Source organism: Peromyscus californicus, unplaced genomic scaffold (assembly GCF_007827085.1).
Source record: "Peromyscus californicus insignis strain IS unplaced genomic scaffold, ASM782708v3 Scaffold_14__1_contigs__length_90479793_seg_2, whole genome shotgun sequence".
NCBI classification, from domain to species: Eukaryota; Metazoa; Chordata; class Mammalia; order Rodentia; family Cricetidae; genus Peromyscus; species Peromyscus californicus.
This window is the reverse complement of record NW_026294436.1, coordinates 51,266,680-51,287,143: the sequence shown is the minus strand read 5'-3', so window position 1 is coordinate 51,287,143 and position 20,464 is coordinate 51,266,680. Positions and strand designations below refer to the sequence as shown.

Sequence of the window (20,464 nt, the reverse complement as noted above, 5' to 3'; positions counted from 1 at the left end):
GGACAGTATCTGATAAGAATTGTTTTCTTTTTACTGGTTTCCCTTCTTTCATACCAGTGGCCCATGTGGTCTATACTTAGCTCTGTAATCTGTAGACTGGGTGGGTTCTACTACCTTCTAGAAACTTTGCAATTCTTAGCCCCAGAGGTGAGTACTGCTCTGTTTTGAAGTATCTCCCAATTGGTTTGGTAGTGTGGGAAGCCACAGCAGTAGGTGGTGGACTTGCCATTTTACTTTGAAGACCTAGGTAGTAATCACTTGTTGTAAGCATGCAGTTGTGGGTATCAAACCTCTGGAGCTTCAGAGTTTGGGGATTCTACAGCAATGACTGGCAGCTGGGTTGCCCCAGAAGTTGGATTCCCTCCTAGAACTCAGGCTAAGGGCTATCAAACTCTAGGGTTGTGTTCATTTATGTGATCCAACTCCCTTTGCTGGCCTCTGTGGGTACTGCATGTATGGGGTAGATATATATCCATGCATGCATATGTCCGTATACTCATACACAGTAAATAAAAAGTAAATAAACCCTCAAGAAGTAGTTAGTGTAAATGGGATAACCTCTGATATAGACTCAAAAGGCCCCCATTTCTGACACCTTATGTCTCGTAATGGCCCCAGTTTGCTCCAGTTATTGGTTAATGACTTAGGTAGTATTTTTGCAAATATGCATTGGATTCCTTGGTAATAGGATAACAGAACATCTGGGAGAGAATGTGAGGCAGAGGGGTAGAAAGACTTAATCACAGTCTGAATTTAGTTACTATGTAGTTATATAGTGGAAATATTTCTATGTATTTTCCTCTTATTTATAAAGCAAGGTCAATCACTTATTTTTTTAATGGCCCTTTTCAGTTTTGCCTGTTTCTAAATGTCATATAAATAAAAGCACTGAACTGTAGCCTTGGAGTCTCTCTTCTTAACCAGGCATGCAGGCTGGAGATTCATCTGTATTGTGTGTTTGTTGGCTCGGTTTTATTTCTCCTGCTGCCCACCGAATTTTAGAGAAGTACAAAACGTAGTTTTGTAGTCAAGAGAGATATAGATGTATTGCTTCTGTATTCAAAGCAAGAGGAACAAGAGGCAAAGTGGTCAAGCAACTGAAAACAATAAGATGCTGAAATGCAGTGCAGAGGTTAGTGCTGTGGTCTGCTGATATGGGGAGGAAACTTTTGTACATTGTTGGTCCTTCCTTGCTGGCTCTGAAGCGAGAACTGGAGAGACAAGGATCTTAACTTCACAGAAATCCACGTATCCCTCAGCTGGGCCTGTGCCCTGTACCTGGTGCTGTACTTGGGCTCATCTCTGTCACAGCCTTTGTTCTAGATTCTCAAGTATTTTTTCTTTTTCTGTCTGTATTTTCTCCGGGTGACTATGTTTATGAATGAAACTGGCATGTATTTTCTTTTTTATACTTATCTTTGCCAGGTTATGGTATCTAGGTTACGCTGACTTCAGTAAATGAGATGGGATGTGTTTTCATGTTTTGTTTTGTTGTTACTGTTCTCTGGGAAAATGTGTTAATTATTCATTGAATTTTTGGAACCATTCCTTGGTAAAGTTATCTAGGCATTGTGTTCTCTTTGGGGCAGTTTTTTGTTTGTTTGTTTACCTACTAATTCAGTTTCTTTAAATGTTGTGAGACTCTTACATTTTCTATTTCTTCTAGAGTCAGTCTTGATTAATTCTGTTTTCTGGAGAGTTATCCATTTCTGAGTTTAAATTTTATTAATGTGAAGTAGTTTATGAAGTCCTGTTGTTATTATCTGTGTATGCATACATGTGTGGAGTCAGAGGGCAGCCTCAGGTGACAGTCGCTAGCTCCAACCATGTTGGAGAAGGGGTCTCTTGTTCAACCGTGGTCATATCATGATAGCTGGCCTACAAGCTTCCAAGGATTCTTGCTGTGCCTCCTCCTTCTATCAGGGTTACAGACATGTGCTACTATGTCTGGTTTTTAGGTGGCTTCTGGGGAGCCAAACTCGGGTCTTTAGGCCTGCAGAGCAAATGTAGCAGTGGTGACATCTTTTCTGCGGTCCTTAAATGGTTTGCTTGCTTCCTCTCAGTTCTCTTGCTTCATCTTGCCAGAAACTTATGTTTGTTTTTTTTCCTTTTTGGTTTTTCAAGACAGGGTTTCTCTGTGTAGCTTTGCACCTTTCCTGGAACTCACTCTGTAGCCCAGGCTGCTGGCCTTGAACTCACAGACATCGGCCTGACTCTGCCTCCCAAGTGCTGGGATTAAAGGCGTGCGCCGCCGCCGCCGCCGCCGCCGCCGCCGCCGCCGCCGCCGCCGCCGCCGCCGCCGCCACCGCCACCACCACCCGGCCCAGAAACTTAATATTTGTATGATTCCTTTGAAAGAATCAAGCTGATATTTTTCTGCTGTGTGTTGTTTTCCCAGTTTCATTAAGTACTGGTCCTACTTTTATCAGTCTTGTATTTTCTTCAGATGTATTTGTTTCTCAGTGCTTTGATCTCTTTCTGTAGCATTTGACAGATTAAACTACCCTATCCTTCCCTTAGCTCTTGGAGACACTAGGATAAGGATTCCCTACCTCCTTGCTTTCTAATTGCCTGTTTGTCTTCAACCTGTTTTTCTCTGTATGCGTTATTAGATAGCTTTGGCTGCAAGGCTACAAAGACTCAGCTTGGTAATAATATTCTACAGAATCTTTGACCCTGGCCTGTCATTTCTTGAGGCATTCCAGACTACTTTGGTGTTTGTTTCAGCATCTCTAGACCTTCATGTGTTTAATAACGATCATGACCTTCATGTATTTAATAATAATCATCTTACATGATTCATTGGCCAAGAACTCAGTGAATAAACTCCTGGTTCTTTTTCCCAGTGTTCCAATTCTCCCAAGCATGTAAACCAAGTATTACCTGGTTTTGCCTCTGAGCATCACTGTCTTCTCATAACATCTCATACTCAAATTCAGTTGGGCTGTATGTGTATATCCGATCACCTTTCTTTGTAGTGTAGTTCAACAAGAATGGTTTCTCTGTAATACCTTTCTTCTACTCATCTCACAATGTCATAGCTATCCTATTAAAGAAATTATCTGCCTTTGCATCTTGCATTTCTGTATATAGTTGAGTGGTTGTCTAAATGTCTTCTATTCTTGTATTGATGGTCAGTCAGTTATAGATACAAAAAAAAAAGTGAAGACTCAGAAAAGCAAAGTTGATTATACTCACAGGTCCTAGAGGCAGGAGACACACATGACACTCCTAGAAAAAAGGAGTCAGAAGTATAAAAAAATAAAAAAAATTAAAAAAAAAAACGGAAGGGAGGGAAAACTTTAGATGACCACCTTCATTGGATTTTCGATAGGAAATGCAAGGCAGGACAGGATGAACACTCTAGAGTTGATTAGTTTGAATCAATTTAATGCTAAGTATTCACTAAGCCTGGGAGAGGCATTCTCTTCTTAGCCAGATAAGGTTTTGTAGATGCCAACACATCCTAATATTTTTATGGATTAAAATATTTACAGTACAACTACCATATACCTTTATCCCATCTCCTCAAGATGCAAAGGCATATCAATTAAACAGTATTAAATGCTGATTCTATTAGAAGTAGTCTTCTGTACCCAGGATGCTAGAAATAAGTCTTCGTACTATTTGATGCTTTGTACTTTATAAGGAACTTGCTATCATTTCAAACAGGAGCTGAATGTGGATTAGTGTATAGCATTTGGATGGACTCTGTGAAAATAGGATATGTGATGGTGAACATTGGCACTGTTTTGGAATTAGTGAAGCTGCTTGTGGTGGCACACATTTTATTCCCAGCACTTGGGAAGCTAAGGTATGAAAGTCATGAGTTTGAGGCCAGCCTGGGCTCTGTGAGACCCTGTGTCAAAATCAAAGGGCAGGAGAAAAGATATATACAGGAATCTGTACTTTGATATTGAAGAAATTATTACAACTATTTTATTTATATAAAGGATGACTTAACTATCAGACTGCCTCTCATTAAAGTCTTTGCATCAGTAGTAAATCCTTCTTGCTCCTCACAAAGTAACCAGTGAATTTCTTGTGTTTAAGTAAATTACTAAGTAGAATGACAGTAAAAGAGAGCCCAGGACCCTCTCTTGGGTAGTCTCTACCATCCTTTCAAACAGTAAAAATAATCTCTTCCTTAAAGCCATCATAAATGCCATGCCAGTTTCAGCCCTGGTTGCTCCAATCACTGTATTTCGGTGTTCAGTAACTCTTATGATTGTCAGTCATTTTTTTTTTTTTTGTGCCTGCTTTTTAAGCATTGTTGGTGTTACATATTTGTCCTACCTTTTGAAGAGAAGTCTCTTGTCTTAGTTGCTTCTCAAGTGCTGTGCTAAAACACCATAACCAAAGCAACTTACTGAATAAAGTTTTCAGAGAGTGAGTCGTGACCATCGTGATGGGGAGCATGGCAGCAGGCAGGCAGGCATGGTGCTGGAGCAGTAGCTGAGAGCTCACATTCTGAGACAACTACCACAACCATGAGGCAGAAAGGGCTAACAGGGAATGGCATGGAATTTTAATGGCACCAAGTATTCAAATATATGAGTCTATGGGGGCCATTTTCATTCAAATCACAACTCTTTATTATATTTCCTTTTATTTTTAATTATAATTTTCTTTATTCTAGAGAATTTCATACATGTATATAGTAAAATATTTCCCTATTTTCCTCCCTCAGCTCCCCTCATATCTTCTAACATGTCCCCATCTTAACTTCATGACTTTTTTGTTTGTTTTTTGTTTGGATGACCCACTAAGTCCAATTAGTGTTGTCTGTATGTGTATGGGTTTGGGGTCATCCACTGGAGCACAGGAAACCTATTAGGAACACCCTCAAAATAGATTGGTTCTCCCTTTTACAGCAGCTACTAACTGCCGGTGGCTCCTCACTAAGGGATGGAGCCTGGATGATACTTCCCCATTGTGCTAGAATTTTGGCTGGTTTGATTTTTGTGGCGGTCTTAAGGAGGCAGCTACAGATGCTGTGAGTTCATGAGTACCTTAGGCATTTCATATCCAGAAAACAGCATTTCATAGCGCTTCTCTCCATATTCTGGCTCTTTACTGACTCCTCTTCCATGATGTTCTAGTTCCATTTTTCTGATTCTTTTCTTCTCTTTGAAGATATTTAGAAAAGTGACTATTCAAAACAAGTTCCTAATGGATGCTGGTAACTGGAAGTTGAGTCCTTTGCTTCATTTGAATTTATTTCACTTACTAGTTATTTTGCTTGCTTTCCAGGCACACAAACGAATGGCCTGGACTTTCAGAAACAGCCTGTGCCTGTTGGAGGAGCAATCTCAACAGCCCAGGCCCAGGCTTTCCTTGGACATCTCCACCAGGTAGACTGTTTCACCCAGCCATAGCTGAGAATGCTTTTTAAAGGAGACATAAAATGCTAGGGAAGTTATTTCAAATCATGTGTAACCATCCTGCTGAATGATTCATATAGAATTAATAGTTTTTGCATAGTTGTTGACTCTACAGCTGTGTGAACAAAAGAATATTTTGTTGGGACACACCTAATACTAGGTTAATGTTGTGCATGAGCATGAGCTTGAATCTGTGATGGCTGAGTGATGCTAGTAAATTATCAGTTACCACTACCCTAAAACCATTGTCACGTAGGGGACTACTCAGACCCTTGCTTGACTGTTAACATCTTAGTTTCAGATTTAAAAAATGAGTTTTAACTTAACTACCCAATACCACGTGATTCCCCCCCAACTCTAAAACAGAACATGAATTCTGTTCATTTAATTTACTTACCACTATTTTCATCAAAATGACACTAGACTACCAAACCACTTTTTTAATAAAAGCTGCTCTACTTAAAAATAGGTGAAATTCTAGGAATTATCCTCAAGTTTTTTGGAGTTTTGTTGTTGTCATTGTCGTCGTTATTTGGGGTGGGGGGTGGGGCAGGTTCAAGACAGAGTTTCTCTGTGTAGCCCTGGCTGTCGTGGAACTCACTCTGTAGACCAGGCTGGTCTCTAATTCGGAGATCCGCCTGACTCAGCCTCCTGAATGCTGGGATTAAAGGCGGACACTGAAATGAAGCAAAGTTGTAATGATTCATAGTTCTGCATCTGTGTTCAGCTAGCTGCCTGGATCCCTATACTCCCATACTCTCTGCTGATTATTTGCACTGCCAACCTTCCGCTTTAGTCTCCATTTATTCTAGTCCAGTCTGTAATCTTTCTTCTCCCTTCTTAGACATTAACCTTTGAGGATTGTAAATTATTCGGAGACAACCAACTCCTTCAATAAATAAATATTTAATTTTTAAAAAACTTAACATTTTTTAAGAGTACAAATCAGGAAGTTCCTCAATTTGAGCTTGTCTGCTTTCTTGTTGTGATTAGATTTTATTTTTAGATTCAGGTTATCCATTTTTGGTAGGATTGCAACATAAGAAATACAGTCTTCACAGTGTTTGTAACACGAGGCCAATTTCGTTACTGGTAGCATTAATTGTTCAGCCTGATCATTTGCTTGCCAGGTAGCCCTCCCTGTGAAGTTGCTATTGTGCCCTTTGTAATTCTCAGCATCTGTGGAGAAGTATCTTACTCTTGCTTTGCCCATTAGTTAAATGATCTGTTGACGACCCTTTTCTGAATCAGGTTGCTCTCACGGTTGCCAAATGATGACTTTCTAATTGCATGTGTGTCCTTACTTTAATATGACTAGGATTTGAAGTATGAATATTAAATATTAAGACAAATTTTTTCCTATATGGCTTATAGGATAGATTCTCTTAACTAGTTTTTTCATTTATAATGATAAAAAAAAGTACATGTTGAATGTTTTTATCTGTTCTTTAAAACAATATGAAAGGTATGTTAGGTTTTCAGAACCTAGGCGGACTATGACTACAAATAGAGTTTTCAATAAGAAGCACCCATCCAGTGCCAGTGTGGCTTACCTGAGAGTGCTCATTTGGTGATGATGCTAATTTAGAAGAAATTTCTGCAGTTTTCATTTAGGGTGTGGGGAACTGTGAGCTTGTATGGGAAGTTTTAACTCCGTAAAATATGTATTTGTATGTTCAATTCTAACACAGTGGTATACACTTAGTATTTGAAATATTTCTTGATGACACCCTCTAGTGGTGAATGACATGTTTTAGATTATTATGTCCGTTGATTACTTCCCACCTAGGTCCAGCTCGCTGGGACAAGTTTACAGGCTGCTGCTCAATCTTTAAACATTCAGGTAAGTTGGAATATGAGCACAGAGGTCATATCTTCTATTAATTTTTCCATAATTTTCTGTAATGAGCACATAATTTAGAATAGGAACTACTTGGGATTGTTACTACTTATTAATTTTATTATTGCTATATTTTTATTGCTGAATCCAGATAGTAATAATTGTCATTAATGAAAATCACCTTAATCTGCTACTGTATGTAAGCCAGAGGTGGACAAATGAAGTTCACTATCAGAATTCTAGAATGAAGTTCAGGAACACATACTGAACACAAAATCAAATAGCTTCTTAAGTATCCTTCTTTTTCCTAGACTGTTTATCATTTTTCATGAAACTTTGAACTTGGGTTTCGAAGTCTCATTGTACCAATAACTAGGTATATGACCTTTGGCAAGTCACAGCCTCCTGGGACTCAGTTTTGCTTACTTGTATTTAAATAAAGACATTGGTAGCATTGTAAGTGCTCTTCTCTCATCTAAATAGAAGTAACATTAAAGGGCACTGGAGTCATCGCCTGGTGATTAAGAATTACAGAGGATTCCAGTTTACTTCCCATATCAGGACTCTCAGAACCATGTGTGACTGCAACTCCCGGACATCTGACACCCTCTTCTACACACTTGTATGTGCACATACACACAGACAGACACACACACACACACACACATAATTTAAAATAATAATAAATTTTTATTTAAAAAAATAAGCAAGACATTGTTGGTGAGATAGTCAAAATTATAAAACCATCAGACAGAAGATTTGAGGCTCAAGTATTTTGCACAACTCTAACGTTTCAGTCAGCCTTTCATTGTAGTGTTTAGGAAACAATCAGGAGGGAAAAACAGTATTCTAGAAGAGTGATTTCAGTGCTGCTAAAGACTAAAGATTTTGGATTAAACATTCTATGAAACCTTGTGGAATATGGACCTAGTAACTCGTGGAAACAAGAAGAGAAAAGGAGATAATGTGACCCTCCTTTCTGAGGGAGAGGAGGCAGAAAATTGCCTTGGTTGCCATGGTAAACTTAACATCCCTTAGAGAGATGTTGGCAAACAGGCTATATCTCCAGTGCAGAATGTTTACAGTCCTGCACTGTAATTATCTTTCAATGACTGGCAGAATTAATCAGAGCTTTTATGTTAATTAGCTTTGCTGCAGTCTCCCAAACAGGTGGTGGAAAATATGCAAATCTATGCAGAATTTTAATACTCTGTATAACCAGTTTTAATTACCATAAAAAATTTTCTCTCTGGCCCTTTAAGGCCTGTAAATTCTTGACTATATCATTTTCCTTCAAGCTTGTACATTACTTGGTGGAAGATGCTGCATTTAGAGTTCTTTTAAAATAGTAGATTAAAAGTTCTGTAGGTCAAGTAATTGAACTATAAGATAGTATATGAAGAAATTTGAGACTTGGCCACAAGGTATATGTCAGAGTGTTAGTTTGAAGAGTCTAATAATTTCCTTTTCTCTTCATTGCCTGAATTGGGGATTTGAGGTTGTGAAAGGTTTTGTTGATTTGTGGAGGACCAATTTAGTTTTTCTTTTAAAAATTTATAATTGCAACTTTTCTGAGATTAGAATAAAAAAGTTGTAAGAGTACGTAAGTAGAAAGAAAAGACAGGTAAGAGAGGAAAAAGAGAAAGCCCCCAAACTCAGAATTGAACAGCACATATTTTAAATAATTCTTGCATTTTCAGAGTTAGAAGTACATTTCTTTTAATCACCTATTTATTTTCTTTCCTATCCAACCCCACTCCAGTCCAAATCTAGTGAAGAATCGGGGGATCCACAGCAGCCAAGCCAGCCTTCACAGCAGCAGCCTTCCGTGCAGTCAGCCATCCCCCAGACCCAGCTAATGCTGGCGGGGGGGCAGATAACGGGGGTAAGTTCCCCCTGAGAAAAGTGTCGTGACCGTCCTCTGTGTCTGAACGGCCGGTCGTTGGTTCGCATCTTATTGAAACTGTTCACTGCAGCTGCCAAGAGCATGGCACTATTGTATCTTTCAGGGACTTCCTGGATGCAGAAGCTCTGTAAAAAGAGTTACCTTTGTCATTACTTTGCAAGATTTCTTTTGTTACAGCTGCAGATGTTCAGATGTTTGCAGAGTAAACTGCAAACTTTTCTTTTTTTTTCCTTTTGGCTTCTCGAGGCTGGGTTTCTTGTGTCTGTCTTTGGCTGTCCTGGAACTCACTCTGTAGACAAGGCTGGCCTTGAACTCACAGAGATCTGCTTGCCTCTGCCTCTGCAGTGCTGGGATTAAAGGCATACGACACCACACCCGGCTCTAAACTTTTTAACGCACATTAAAAAATGGTGTTACTTCAAATGGAGTTGTGTTATTGCAGGATAGTTAAAAGAGTGGACTAATACCCTAAAAGAAAAACATTTTCTTGAAGTGACTTTGTAATATCCTAAAATAAAACATGTGGTCTTAGAGCCTGGCTGTGTAATTACTAATTACTAAAGGACTATACTTTTATCTCCCTGTACCTCAAATTTCCTTCTTCTAAGTGGAGGTATTAATAATATCTATTTTAAGTACTATTGCAATTTATATAAAGCTCTTAAAACAGTGCTTGGCATGTAGCCTTCAGTAAATGTTACTTATTTTTACTGGTAACAAATTGTCCTCCATGACTGTTAAACTTTTAACTATTTAGTGATTTCTGTTCCAAGCTATTATTTGGTGTAATTTTTCAATGTTGAAAGCTTATGTATTATCTTTTGTGAGGAGAGTGAGTCAGGGGAATGATAAGAAAGAAACTAATCAATTCACATCGTATCAACCTTCAGGATTTTTTATAATCTCAGCTAGTGTGAACAATGGACAGTTCTAAGAACTGTTGCACATTTATTTATAATATATATTCCATATATGTACCTGTATTATGTAAGATACATTAGATACACACATTCTAAAGACTTGCATTTGCTTTGGTTCTTGTGTTTCTAATGCACAAATTGTTTGGATAAATTAGATTGTGATAGGTTAGAAGGCAGGGTATACTGCTAAATGACTGTTTGTTGACATATAGGTATTACCCTACTTGTTTGATCAGAACATGTCATCGAAAGAAAGGCCCAGCACACTTACTATATTATGAAAGTTGAGGTTTGTTCTAAATATATTTCTTGCTTTACTGTAAGGGTTCAGGTTTTGGTCACTTGTGTCTAAGATAGTAACAAGCACTTAGGATTTCAGGTTCGTGTACCTTGAAGATTTTTATTAAATCTGGGCATTCAGATTCATTTGCATTTAGAAGAGTGGTTCTTACCATCGGTTTCCTATAGGTAATAAGTTGGAAAGAGGACGTAAAGTTGAAAACTGATGCTTTTCAATGACAGAAGATTGGGTGAAGGAAGATCCTAGAAGGAGATTTGGAAAGGAAAGAAGTACAGCTCATGTTTTTTAGTCACATCTTAAGACATAATGGAAATGGTGAAATATGGTGGGGATTCTAGCTAATGAGGAGCAGCTGGGCCTTATCAGTTCTCTTCCTGGTCATATCCAGCAGCCTTTTGTCCCTCATCTGACTAGTCACTTGCTGTTGGGTGTAAATTTCTTTACATATCCTGTCAGCATTGATTTTTTGTTTTCTTGTGTAGTAGTTAATTACCTTTCCTGCCAAAATGATTTTTCGAGTCTAAAGTGGGGACTACTACTTTAATTTAAATGCTCTGCTAGTACTAGTAGTTTGTCATTGGTGAACAGTTTAACTGCGTATTAGTAATGTGAAAATGAGTAGTGAGGACCCAGTACCACTTGAGTTGCCTATGTGAAAGCCGTTTTCTTGCATTCCAGGCCCTGTTCTTCAAGCCTTCCTTGTTTGTTCTTCTTTTAGCTCACTTTGACAGCGGCCCAGCAGCAGCTACTACTGCAGCAGGCCCAGGCCCAGGCCCAGCTCCTGGCCGCTGCAGTGCAGCAGCACTCGGCCAGCCAACAGCACAATGCTGCTGGGGCCACCATCTCAGCCTCCGCTGCCACGCCCATGACACAGATCCCCCTGTCGCAGCCCATACAGATTGCACAGGTGAGGAGGCCAAGGTCACAGTGACGGCAAGCAAGTGATACATGGAAAAACTTGACTGAACATTGTTAGCCTTTTGCTTGTTACTGTGGATCTTCAAAAGCCCAAGGAATCTAGGTCAAGGAGGCATCATCCTTCTTCACTGAGTCAGAAACAGTACACGTGTTTACTTATTGAGTTGATATTATAAATATATAGCTGATTATTGGATAACTGAATGTTTATGTTAAGCAACAGTTCTTGAGTAAGTAGCTGGCATATTTATGAAGCAAGGGTTACTGTATTTATCTTAATTAGCTAATGACAGCAGGGAAGAATTCTGTCATGTGCTCTACGGTAAATGTTGCCACTCTGAGAAAGACAGAGTGTCTTCTTTCTGCTGTGGAGTGGTTAGGACCATGGAGAACTGCAGAAAAATGTTACAGGGTTTCAGTTTTCACATTTTAGAGTAAAATATCCAGATACTAAAAATTTACTTCAAGAGTTGTAAAGAATGGGACCAAAAAGGAAAGTAAGTGAAATCCTTTGTCTCAAGGAAATGAAAGGGGGTGTGAGAAGTTATATATGACATATATGAAGAAGTCTTAAGATACTTGAGATTAGAATTAGACTCACCTTTATTACTGTGTGGACAGTCTATATCACGATAGTGTTTTGATTTGGACCATTTTCTTCATCAAATAAATTATTTTAGTAAGTGAACCTTATCTGAGACTTTATCTGAAATTGATAAAAATAAGATCATTTTATACCTAACAGATTTCTCAATTGAGTTTGATAAGCTGGTGTCAAATTTCAGGAATTAGATCTTTTAATTTATTGATAGAAATTTGGATATAACACTCTCAATTTTTACTTTATAGAGAAAAATTGGGTCAAATATTTAAAAGCCTCTTTTTTTTTTTTTTTTTTTTTTGGTTTTTCGAGACAGGTTTTTTCTGTGTAGTTTTGGTGCCTGGATCTCACTCTATAGACCAGGCTGGCCTTGAACTCACAGAGATCTACCTGCCTCTACCCACCAAGTGCTGAGATTAAAGGCTTGCGCCACTGACACCTGGCTATTTAAAAGCCTTTTAAAGTCCATGTTGGTCTTTGTTTAGACCAGATCTAAAGGAACAGAACTTACAGAATGAATACATATTAAAAGGGAATTTATTAGAGTAACTTACAGGCTATGGTCCAGCCAGTCCAATAAAGGCTGTCTCTCAAAGGAAAGGCCAAGAATCCAGTAGTTGTTCTGTCTATGCAGCTGATGTCTCAGCTAGTCTTTAGTCTTCCTTGGACTCCTTAAGAAGTAGGTTCTAATACCAGCAGAGGAGAGATGAACTTAGCCAGAGAGAGTGAGAGCAAGCAGACAAGAGCAGACGCTTCCTTCTTCCATGCTCTTTTATATGGGCTGCCACCAGAAGGTGTGGCCCAGATTTAGCAAGGGTCTTTCCACTTCAAGTGATCAATCAAGAAAATTCCTCACAGGGATGCGTAGCTGCTTGCATTTTAGTTGATTCCAGAGGTAGTGAAATTGACATCTGAGATTAGCCTTCAAAATGGTAGCAGGTGGAAGTAAAGAATTAACTCCAGGGTTGTCTTCTGACTTCCTCGTATGTGTGTGCCATGTGCAAACCCACCACACACTAACAACAATAATAGAGTTGTGACATTGAAAACAGCCCCGCCCCCAGGACTGTAGACATTTATTTTGTATTCACTTATTCTAACAGATTTTAAGTAACTAATGAAAATTGGACTTAGCATAAGTCGTGATACTATACATCATGCCCTCAAAAATATAACTTCTTGCAGAGGCCCTAAGGTTTTTTGGTTTTGATATTGGCTCTTTTTGTATGTGTGTGAGTCAGGACAGTTATCAGGAGTCAGTTCTCCTCTTCCACCATGGGCTCTAGAGACCAAACTCAGTCTTCACTCTCACACAGCCAGCACTTTTACCTCCTGAGCCTCTCTCTGGCCTGAGGCCGGAGGATTTCTCACATACTGATGTAGTCCTGGAAGCCAGACTGTCGGGACATGAAAAACAAATGCTAAATATTATCTCATTGTTACTCAATATGATGGAGGTCATCATCTAGGAACCTTATAACTAAGCCAGCTTTCATTTCTGGATCTCTCTGATCTATATTTTGCTTCTGAGCTTTTAGGATCTTCAACAATTGCAACAGCTTCAACAGCAAAATCTCAACTTGCAACAGTTTGTGTTGGTGCATCCGACCACCAACTTGCAACCAGCACAGTTTATCATCTCACAGACGCCCCAGGGCCAGCAGGGTAAGCATCTCCCTAAAGCTTACTAGTGGTGCAGCAATGCTGTCCACTTAGTGTTCCAGACACCTTAACTAGCATTTTGCCCTAACGGTATCCATATGGGCAATGCTTTTGTTAAATTTTGGTTTCAAAATACCGGTATTCGTGAGAACTATAAGTAATGCCTTCAATCAGGAACACAGGTTACATATATGAGTAAGAATGAAATTTGAGACCTGAAAGGTCAGTTAAGGCTAGCTTATTAAAGAATCTCACAAGAAATTTATAGGACTTTAACATGAAATCATGCAGCTTAATCATTCCCAAGGCTCAGCTTATTTGCAAGTCATTGGATGAATGAGAAGGGTGGGTTCTGAGTTCTACTCCCCAGATTTTAACCAGTTCTTTGTGGAATTGAATTTGAATGTCTGATATCTTCCAATAAAGTTTTCTGTAGGATATTGAAAAATTAAAGGTTTAAGCAGAAAAGTGACATTTGTATTAAGGAAGCTTAATTTCCACTGAAACTTGGAATAGTCAAGAAGAAAATTAGTAATAGTGGTCAGCAGAGTTTTGCAAGGTTCTTTTGAGATTGATAAAAGCTGAGCTCTGGCCGGGCGGTGGTGGCGCACGCCTTTAATCCCAGCACTCGGGAGGCAGAGCCAGGCGGATCTCTGTGAGTTCGAGGCCAGCCTGGTCTCCAAAGCGAGTACCAGGAAAGGCGCAAAGCTACACAGAGAAACCCTGTCTCGAAAAACCAAAAAAAAAAAAAAAAAAAAAAAAAGCTGAGCTCTGATTGTAAGGGCAGAAAAGAGAAAATGATAAAGCAGAAAAAAAGGGCTTGAGCCAAGTGCAGTGGCACCTGCCTTTAATCCTAGCACTTGGGAGTCAGTCAGAGACAGGAGGATCTCTGAGCTCAAGACAGCTTGGTTTACACAGTGAGACCCTATCTCAGAATAAACTAAAAACCAAGAAAGGATTTGGTGACCAGTTATTGTAAGGAATAGGCATCTAGATGGTTAAGTTTTTAGGACACTATAAGCGTTGGTAGATCGGTCATCTAAAGAGAGTGTATACACGGTAATAGGAGCGCTTTAGGAAAACCAACATTTGGAATAGCAAGGATGCATAGAGTCTGAAGATGATACCTGGTTTGTGGGTCAGAGCCAGTAAAAAGTGATGATTACAATGAAAGAGAAAAGGAGGAAATGATCTGTCTAGACAGAAAGCCTTTGACAGGCCATACCTGAAGAGTGTGTGTGTGGTCGATTGGGAACTGTTGAGACCTTAAGTTCTTTAGGTGTTTTATAAAGCCCAAGGATATTATTGTCTTTCACTTTTTTTTTCATATCTGAGTCTAAGATAGTTAAGAAAGAAATGGCTATTCTAATTTTTTGTTGTTGTTTGTATATTCTTAATTTCTTCCTTTCCAGCCTTTCATAGGGTTGGGAAAACAGCACATAAAAAATGCTGGTTGGCTTTAGAGCCTGTCACTTTGGACAAGCCGCCTAAGTTTGCTGAGTTTCACATACTTCTCCTCTTCCCATTTACCCTTTTCATGTTCCCCTTTAATTATGAGTAAATTATAGAAAATGTTTTATTAATGTCAGGAAGACCACTGTAATGTAATTAAAAGTATAGACTGTAGTCTAAAGCCAAGCTGTCTCTGAAGAAATATAATTTTCCTGAGCCTCAGTTTCTTTACATGAAGTATAAGAATAATTTTAGTATTTTCGTTCAAAAATTAATAGGGATTCAATTAGGAAACACATAAAAGTACTTTCTGAAAATGTGCCTTCTGCAGAGTAACCTCTCAATTTTTGCCACTATTACCATTGATGTCATCATATCAATATCAGCAGCAGTCCATAGATAAAACTTAGAGAATGAAGTTTATTCCTTTATATAATAAAAACCAGCTTGAAAGTAATTGGGACTCAGGCGATGACTTAGTGGGAAAAGCACTTGCATAAGCATGAGGACCCATGAAGAGACTTCTGACCTAAACCTCTGGCCTCTGTAAGCACGTGTGTGTACATACCCATATACACGTGCACTCAACACCACAGACACACACGCACGCACGCATGCAGAATAATCTAGAGCCAGTGTGTCCCACTGCTGTTGAGTTGTTGTGATCTTAGTAGCATAAGACAGGGTCCAGATTTCATATAATAAGATTGGCCAGCAGTATGAAGGAAAGGGCTTCATTTCCAGGAGAGCCACTGTGATTGATTTAGTCTAATTTAGTTTTGTGTGGAGGGGATAAGGATTGATTTGTTAGGATTTTAACAAAGAATGTTTCTAGTGTGAGTTGAGCCTCCAATTGAGCAATCATTTCTGCTTTTTTTTTTTGAGGGAGGGAATGTTGTTAATCTAAGAATTGACAGTATTGCTGTGATTATATAACTATTTAAAAACTAACAAGAGAAATCCTATTCTTCCAGAGTTGATTTTTCTTGGAACAATTGTTACTGATGGGTTTCTGAATCATATTTCATGGCAACTTGTATTCTGCCCTTTCTACTGTCAACATTAATTTTGAAACTAAAACAGCACTCTTGTTAGAAAATCTTGAATTTTGTGTTTGAGGCCTCTGTTACTTGGGACAGGGACTGGTAGAAAGACTTGGTCCTCACAGAAGTGCTAGGCCTCTCTCGGGCCTTTTCGGCATCTCAGCTGACCTTAATTGGCAGAGAAGGAGAGGGAAGGTGGCTTAAAGTTTCAATTTGTTTAGAAGATGCTACTGTGAACCAAAATTAATCATTCAGTATTATCACTTCTGATTAAATATAATTATTTAAGTGCTGTTACCAAAGAGAAACAAAAATCCAACTTTCCTGTTAAGCTTTAAAGAAACTCATCGATGAAATATCTGAGTTTATATTTTCTTTTGTTTCATTTTTCATTATTTTATAATCTTCTTGGGTTTTTATTCTTTTCTAAATAATTTTAATAGATTAATTCTGATTATTAACATAAAATGTAATTTTATTTTTCTCACTAGACAATACTTTCGAGTGTGTTCAAACCCATAAAATCGACAGTTATGGTTAATTTGCTTAGCAGTCTGTTGAGTACCTGCTAAGTGTCATATGTCACTCTGATTATTGGAGTTAAAAATTTCAGCAAGGTGAAATCCCCTTACTTACTTAAATCAAACAGTAGTAAACATAAACAAATGACTTGGATAACAGTATATCCAAGGAAGATGGGTGATTTGACTGACCTGGTAATAGTTGACATGTAGAACATAGGTGTGTGGTCTGAAGAAAGCTTGTCTGGAGAGTGACGGCTGAACTGAGGACTGAGTAAGGTGGAGACTGCTGTAACTAGGTGTGGATCTGGATGACCGGCTGTGCAGGCAGTGAAGAAGACAGAGGACCTGGGGGAGTGAGCCTGCCCTAAACCAATAAAGGGAAGGCCAGTGTAGCTGGAGTTCAGTGAATGAGGGAAGGTGGTAAGAAGTGAAGTGGGAGAGCCTAGGCAAGCACTGGGGAGGCAGCTCACTGCTAAGTGTTGCCATGCGAGCATGGAGACCTATGTTCAGATGTGTAGAACCCCTATAAACGCTGAGTGAGTACGGTGGCTCCACCTGTAATTCCAGTGCCTGGAAGACAGAAACACAATCTCCAGAGCAAGCTGTTTAGCTAGCCTAGTCTATCTGAGAGCCTGGGATTCAGTGGGGAGATTGTTCTTCAGTGAATAAGGTAGACAGTGAGGAAAACTATACACACATACATATAAAGCAGAAAAAAGCAAGTAACACAGGACCAGATTACCTAGGACTAAACAGATACTCTATTAAATGTAATAGAAGGCTACTGGAGTGTTAGGTTGGTTTGGTGGCAAGATCTGGCTATGGAGCACAGGTGGATCATGAACTTTTGCATCAGCCTTCCATATGCTGAGACTGCAAGCATGTACCACCAAGCCTGGCTCACTGTTGTTACGTAATCAAAGAGCTCACCTTAAATACTTTATAAGCTTGAGCTTATAGAGGGATGGAGAGTTGGCTCAGTTTTTAACGGCATAGGCTGCTCTTGTAGAGGAACCAGGTTCAACTCCCAACACCCACATGGCAGCTCACAACCATCTATAACTCTAGTCCCAGGGGAGCTAGCACTTCCGCACATTTATACATGCAGGCAAGGCTCTCATACTCATAAAATAAATAAATCTAAAAATATTTTTTTTAGCCGGGCGGTGGTGGCGCACGCCTTTAATCCCAGCACTCGGGAGGCAGAGCCAGGCGGATCTCTGTGAGTTCAAGGCCAGCCTGGGCTACCAAGTGAGTTCCAGGAAAGGCGCAAAGCTACTCAGAGAAACCCTGTCTCGAAAAACCAAAAAAAAAATATATATATATATATATTTTTTTTAAAGATTGAACCATAGATACTTGGTAGTCATTTAAACATGAATGGTTTTTTGTTTGTTTGTTTGTTTTTTCTGAATCTGGCTTTTTTTTTTTTTTTTTTTTGGTTTTTCGAGACAGGGTTTCTCTGTGTAGCTTTGCGCCTCTCCTGGAACTCACTTGGTAGCCCAGGCTGGCCTTGAACTCACAGAGATCCGCCTGGCTCTGCCTCCCGAGTGCTGGGATTAAAGACGTGCGCCACCACCGCCCGGCTGAATCTGGCTTTTAAGAGAAGCTTGTAACCATGTATATTCAATTTACTTAGTTTTAGCATAGTTGCTTCCTAATACAAATAAAAGGAAAGGTTCTCTGGAAAATCCCAATCTATTTAATATATTTGTTGTATTGGGGATATACATTGTCAAATAAACACCAATGTTAATTTCTTAAATTTAGGCAATGTTTACTTACGAACAAATGATAAAATCTGACAGGTTTAATTTTTTTATTATTGTCTTAACGTTTCCAAATTTAGTAGCTAAGGAAATCAGAAAGATATGTTAATTTAACCTACCGTAACTTACTTTCTCTCATTTCCACCTCCGCTCCTATCTCGTCACAACCTTCTATTTAGTATTTCAACATGATTATATTTGAAACTAAGCATTTAGATTAAGTTCTTCAATATAGATTTATTCTGGGTTGCCCCTATATTTATAACATTGCAAAAAAATAAACAACAACAACAAAACCCTATAGACTTAAATAATCGACTATGTACTACAAATACTTCCAGGGGTTTGAAACAAATTGTCCAGCCTGACCTCTAACTTTGAGGCTCAAGTGACCCTTCTGCCACAGCCTCCAGAGCAGCTGGGACTACCGGCATGCACCTTCACACCCATTCTACTTACAAATAACTTTTCCACTAAGATTGTTTAGTGAAAACATTTGTTTACATTTCCCCTTTGTTATCACTAAAGGGGCATGTGCTAAGAACTTTAAAACAATCTTCTCCCACTTATAGGATTGCCTGCTTCTTTCAGAAACTGATTCCCTGTTCCAACAGTCCTTAGAGCAGCATTTCTCTACCTGTGGGTCACAACCCCTTTGGGGGTCAAATGTCTCTTTGACAGGGATCGTGTATCAGATATCCTGCATATCAGATACTTACATTGCGATTCATAACTAGCAAAATCACAGTTATGAAGTAGCAATGAAATCATTTTATGGTTGGGGGGTCACCACAACATGAGGAACCGTATTAAAGGGTCATGACATTAGGAAGGTTGAGAAGCACTGTGTTAAAGGATTCTAATGAACTCTGGGTTAAGAAGTTGAACTCATCTTTAAATTTCCATATGCTTTCATTTAGAGTTGTTTCTCGTGTTCTTCTTCTTAGGAAATAAAGGCCTCTCAAAGAACTTATTCAGATTACACTAAAGATATACAAGCTTTGATTTAATGTTACGTGTTTTCATACCATCTTGTGTTTAATGTGATCAACAGTATTGAATTTTAGGCAAAGAAATTAGATGAGTCTGAAGACCAACAAAACTACCAGGAAACCAGTCAGAAACTTTGAGTTTATATTCTTTTTTATCCCCCTGAAATATTTGGTTTTCACAGGTCTCCTGCAAGCGCAAAATCTTTTAACGCAACTACCTCAGCAAAGCCAAGCCAACCTCCTACAACCACAGCCAAGCATCACCCTCACCTCCCAGGTCAGTTTCTTACTCCATTGTTTTACTAATTTAAAATGAAACAAAAATACCCCCAGTAATAATAACCTCAGGTGTTCAAACTCTGACCAAAAACTCAATGCTGGGCTTATTAGCTTAATAAAGCAGTGCTACCAAATTGATGAAGACTGATGTTTTTCATGGTCCTTCTTTAAGTTCCTAAAGAATAGCCATGTTGGTAGTAAATGGGGATGAATGATAGCTGTCTGATGTTGATAGATAGAAACACTGATATGGAAGACCTAGGAATTCACTTAGAACCTGTCACTGATCCTTTTCCTTGCTGAAACAAGAATTTTTGTTTGATTTTCATATTTTCTCAGGACTGCAATGTTGCTTTGTGTCCTTTCCTCAGAAGACGTAGACGTAGCAGTCGTCATCACACAAAGCGCAGTTCTTAGGCTCTGCGAGTTGAAGTCGCATGTTTGTCTCTTTATCTGGTGGTGACTGTGACCGTGTGTGTCAGTTTGCCTCCTCGTCCTCATCCTTAGTGGCTCACCTCGACTCCTCCTCCCTTCCCCGTCTGACCCTTCCTAAAGTGTAGACCTTGCGGGAGGAGAAATGAATGGCTCAGAGGACCAGAGTTCTGATGCTAAGTGAGCATGGTGGCTCACCCGTAGTTCCAGTGAGGGATTCCCTAAGCAACCTGGCTATTGAAATTAGCCTGTTGGCAAGCTCTGGGTGGAGAGTGATCAACCTCTGTCCTCTACATGCATGTACATATATCCACATGTATGCACACATGCATATACACAAACATGAAAAGAAAAAAGTGTAGTAATTAAAACTTAATATATCACCTAATTTCACAGGCTTAAATATTCACTTATAGTAATTCTTCATCTTGGTCAGTTGGA

At 39.1% G+C, this 20,464-nt stretch overlaps 1 protein-coding gene across 3 annotated transcripts in view; it reads left to right on the top strand.

The window, feature by feature from the left end:
- Pou2f1 (POU class 2 homeobox 1) overlaps window positions 1-20,464 on the top strand; it is a 155,183-nt gene that overhangs the window by 89,765 nt on the left and 44,954 nt on the right. For all 3 annotated transcript variants that reach the window (XM_052737481.1, XM_052737483.1, XM_052737482.1), the window contains 6 exons: window positions 5,254-5,354; window positions 7,174-7,227; window positions 8,987-9,109; window positions 11,070-11,258; window positions 13,409-13,535; window positions 19,495-19,589. In XM_052737481.1, coding sequence (XP_052593441.1) covers window positions 5,254-5,354; window positions 7,174-7,227; window positions 8,987-9,109; window positions 11,070-11,258; window positions 13,409-13,535; window positions 19,495-19,589 — 689 coding nt within the window. The remainder of the gene's footprint in view (window positions 1-5,253; window positions 5,355-7,173; window positions 7,228-8,986; window positions 9,110-11,069; window positions 11,259-13,408; window positions 13,536-19,494; window positions 19,590-20,464) is intronic.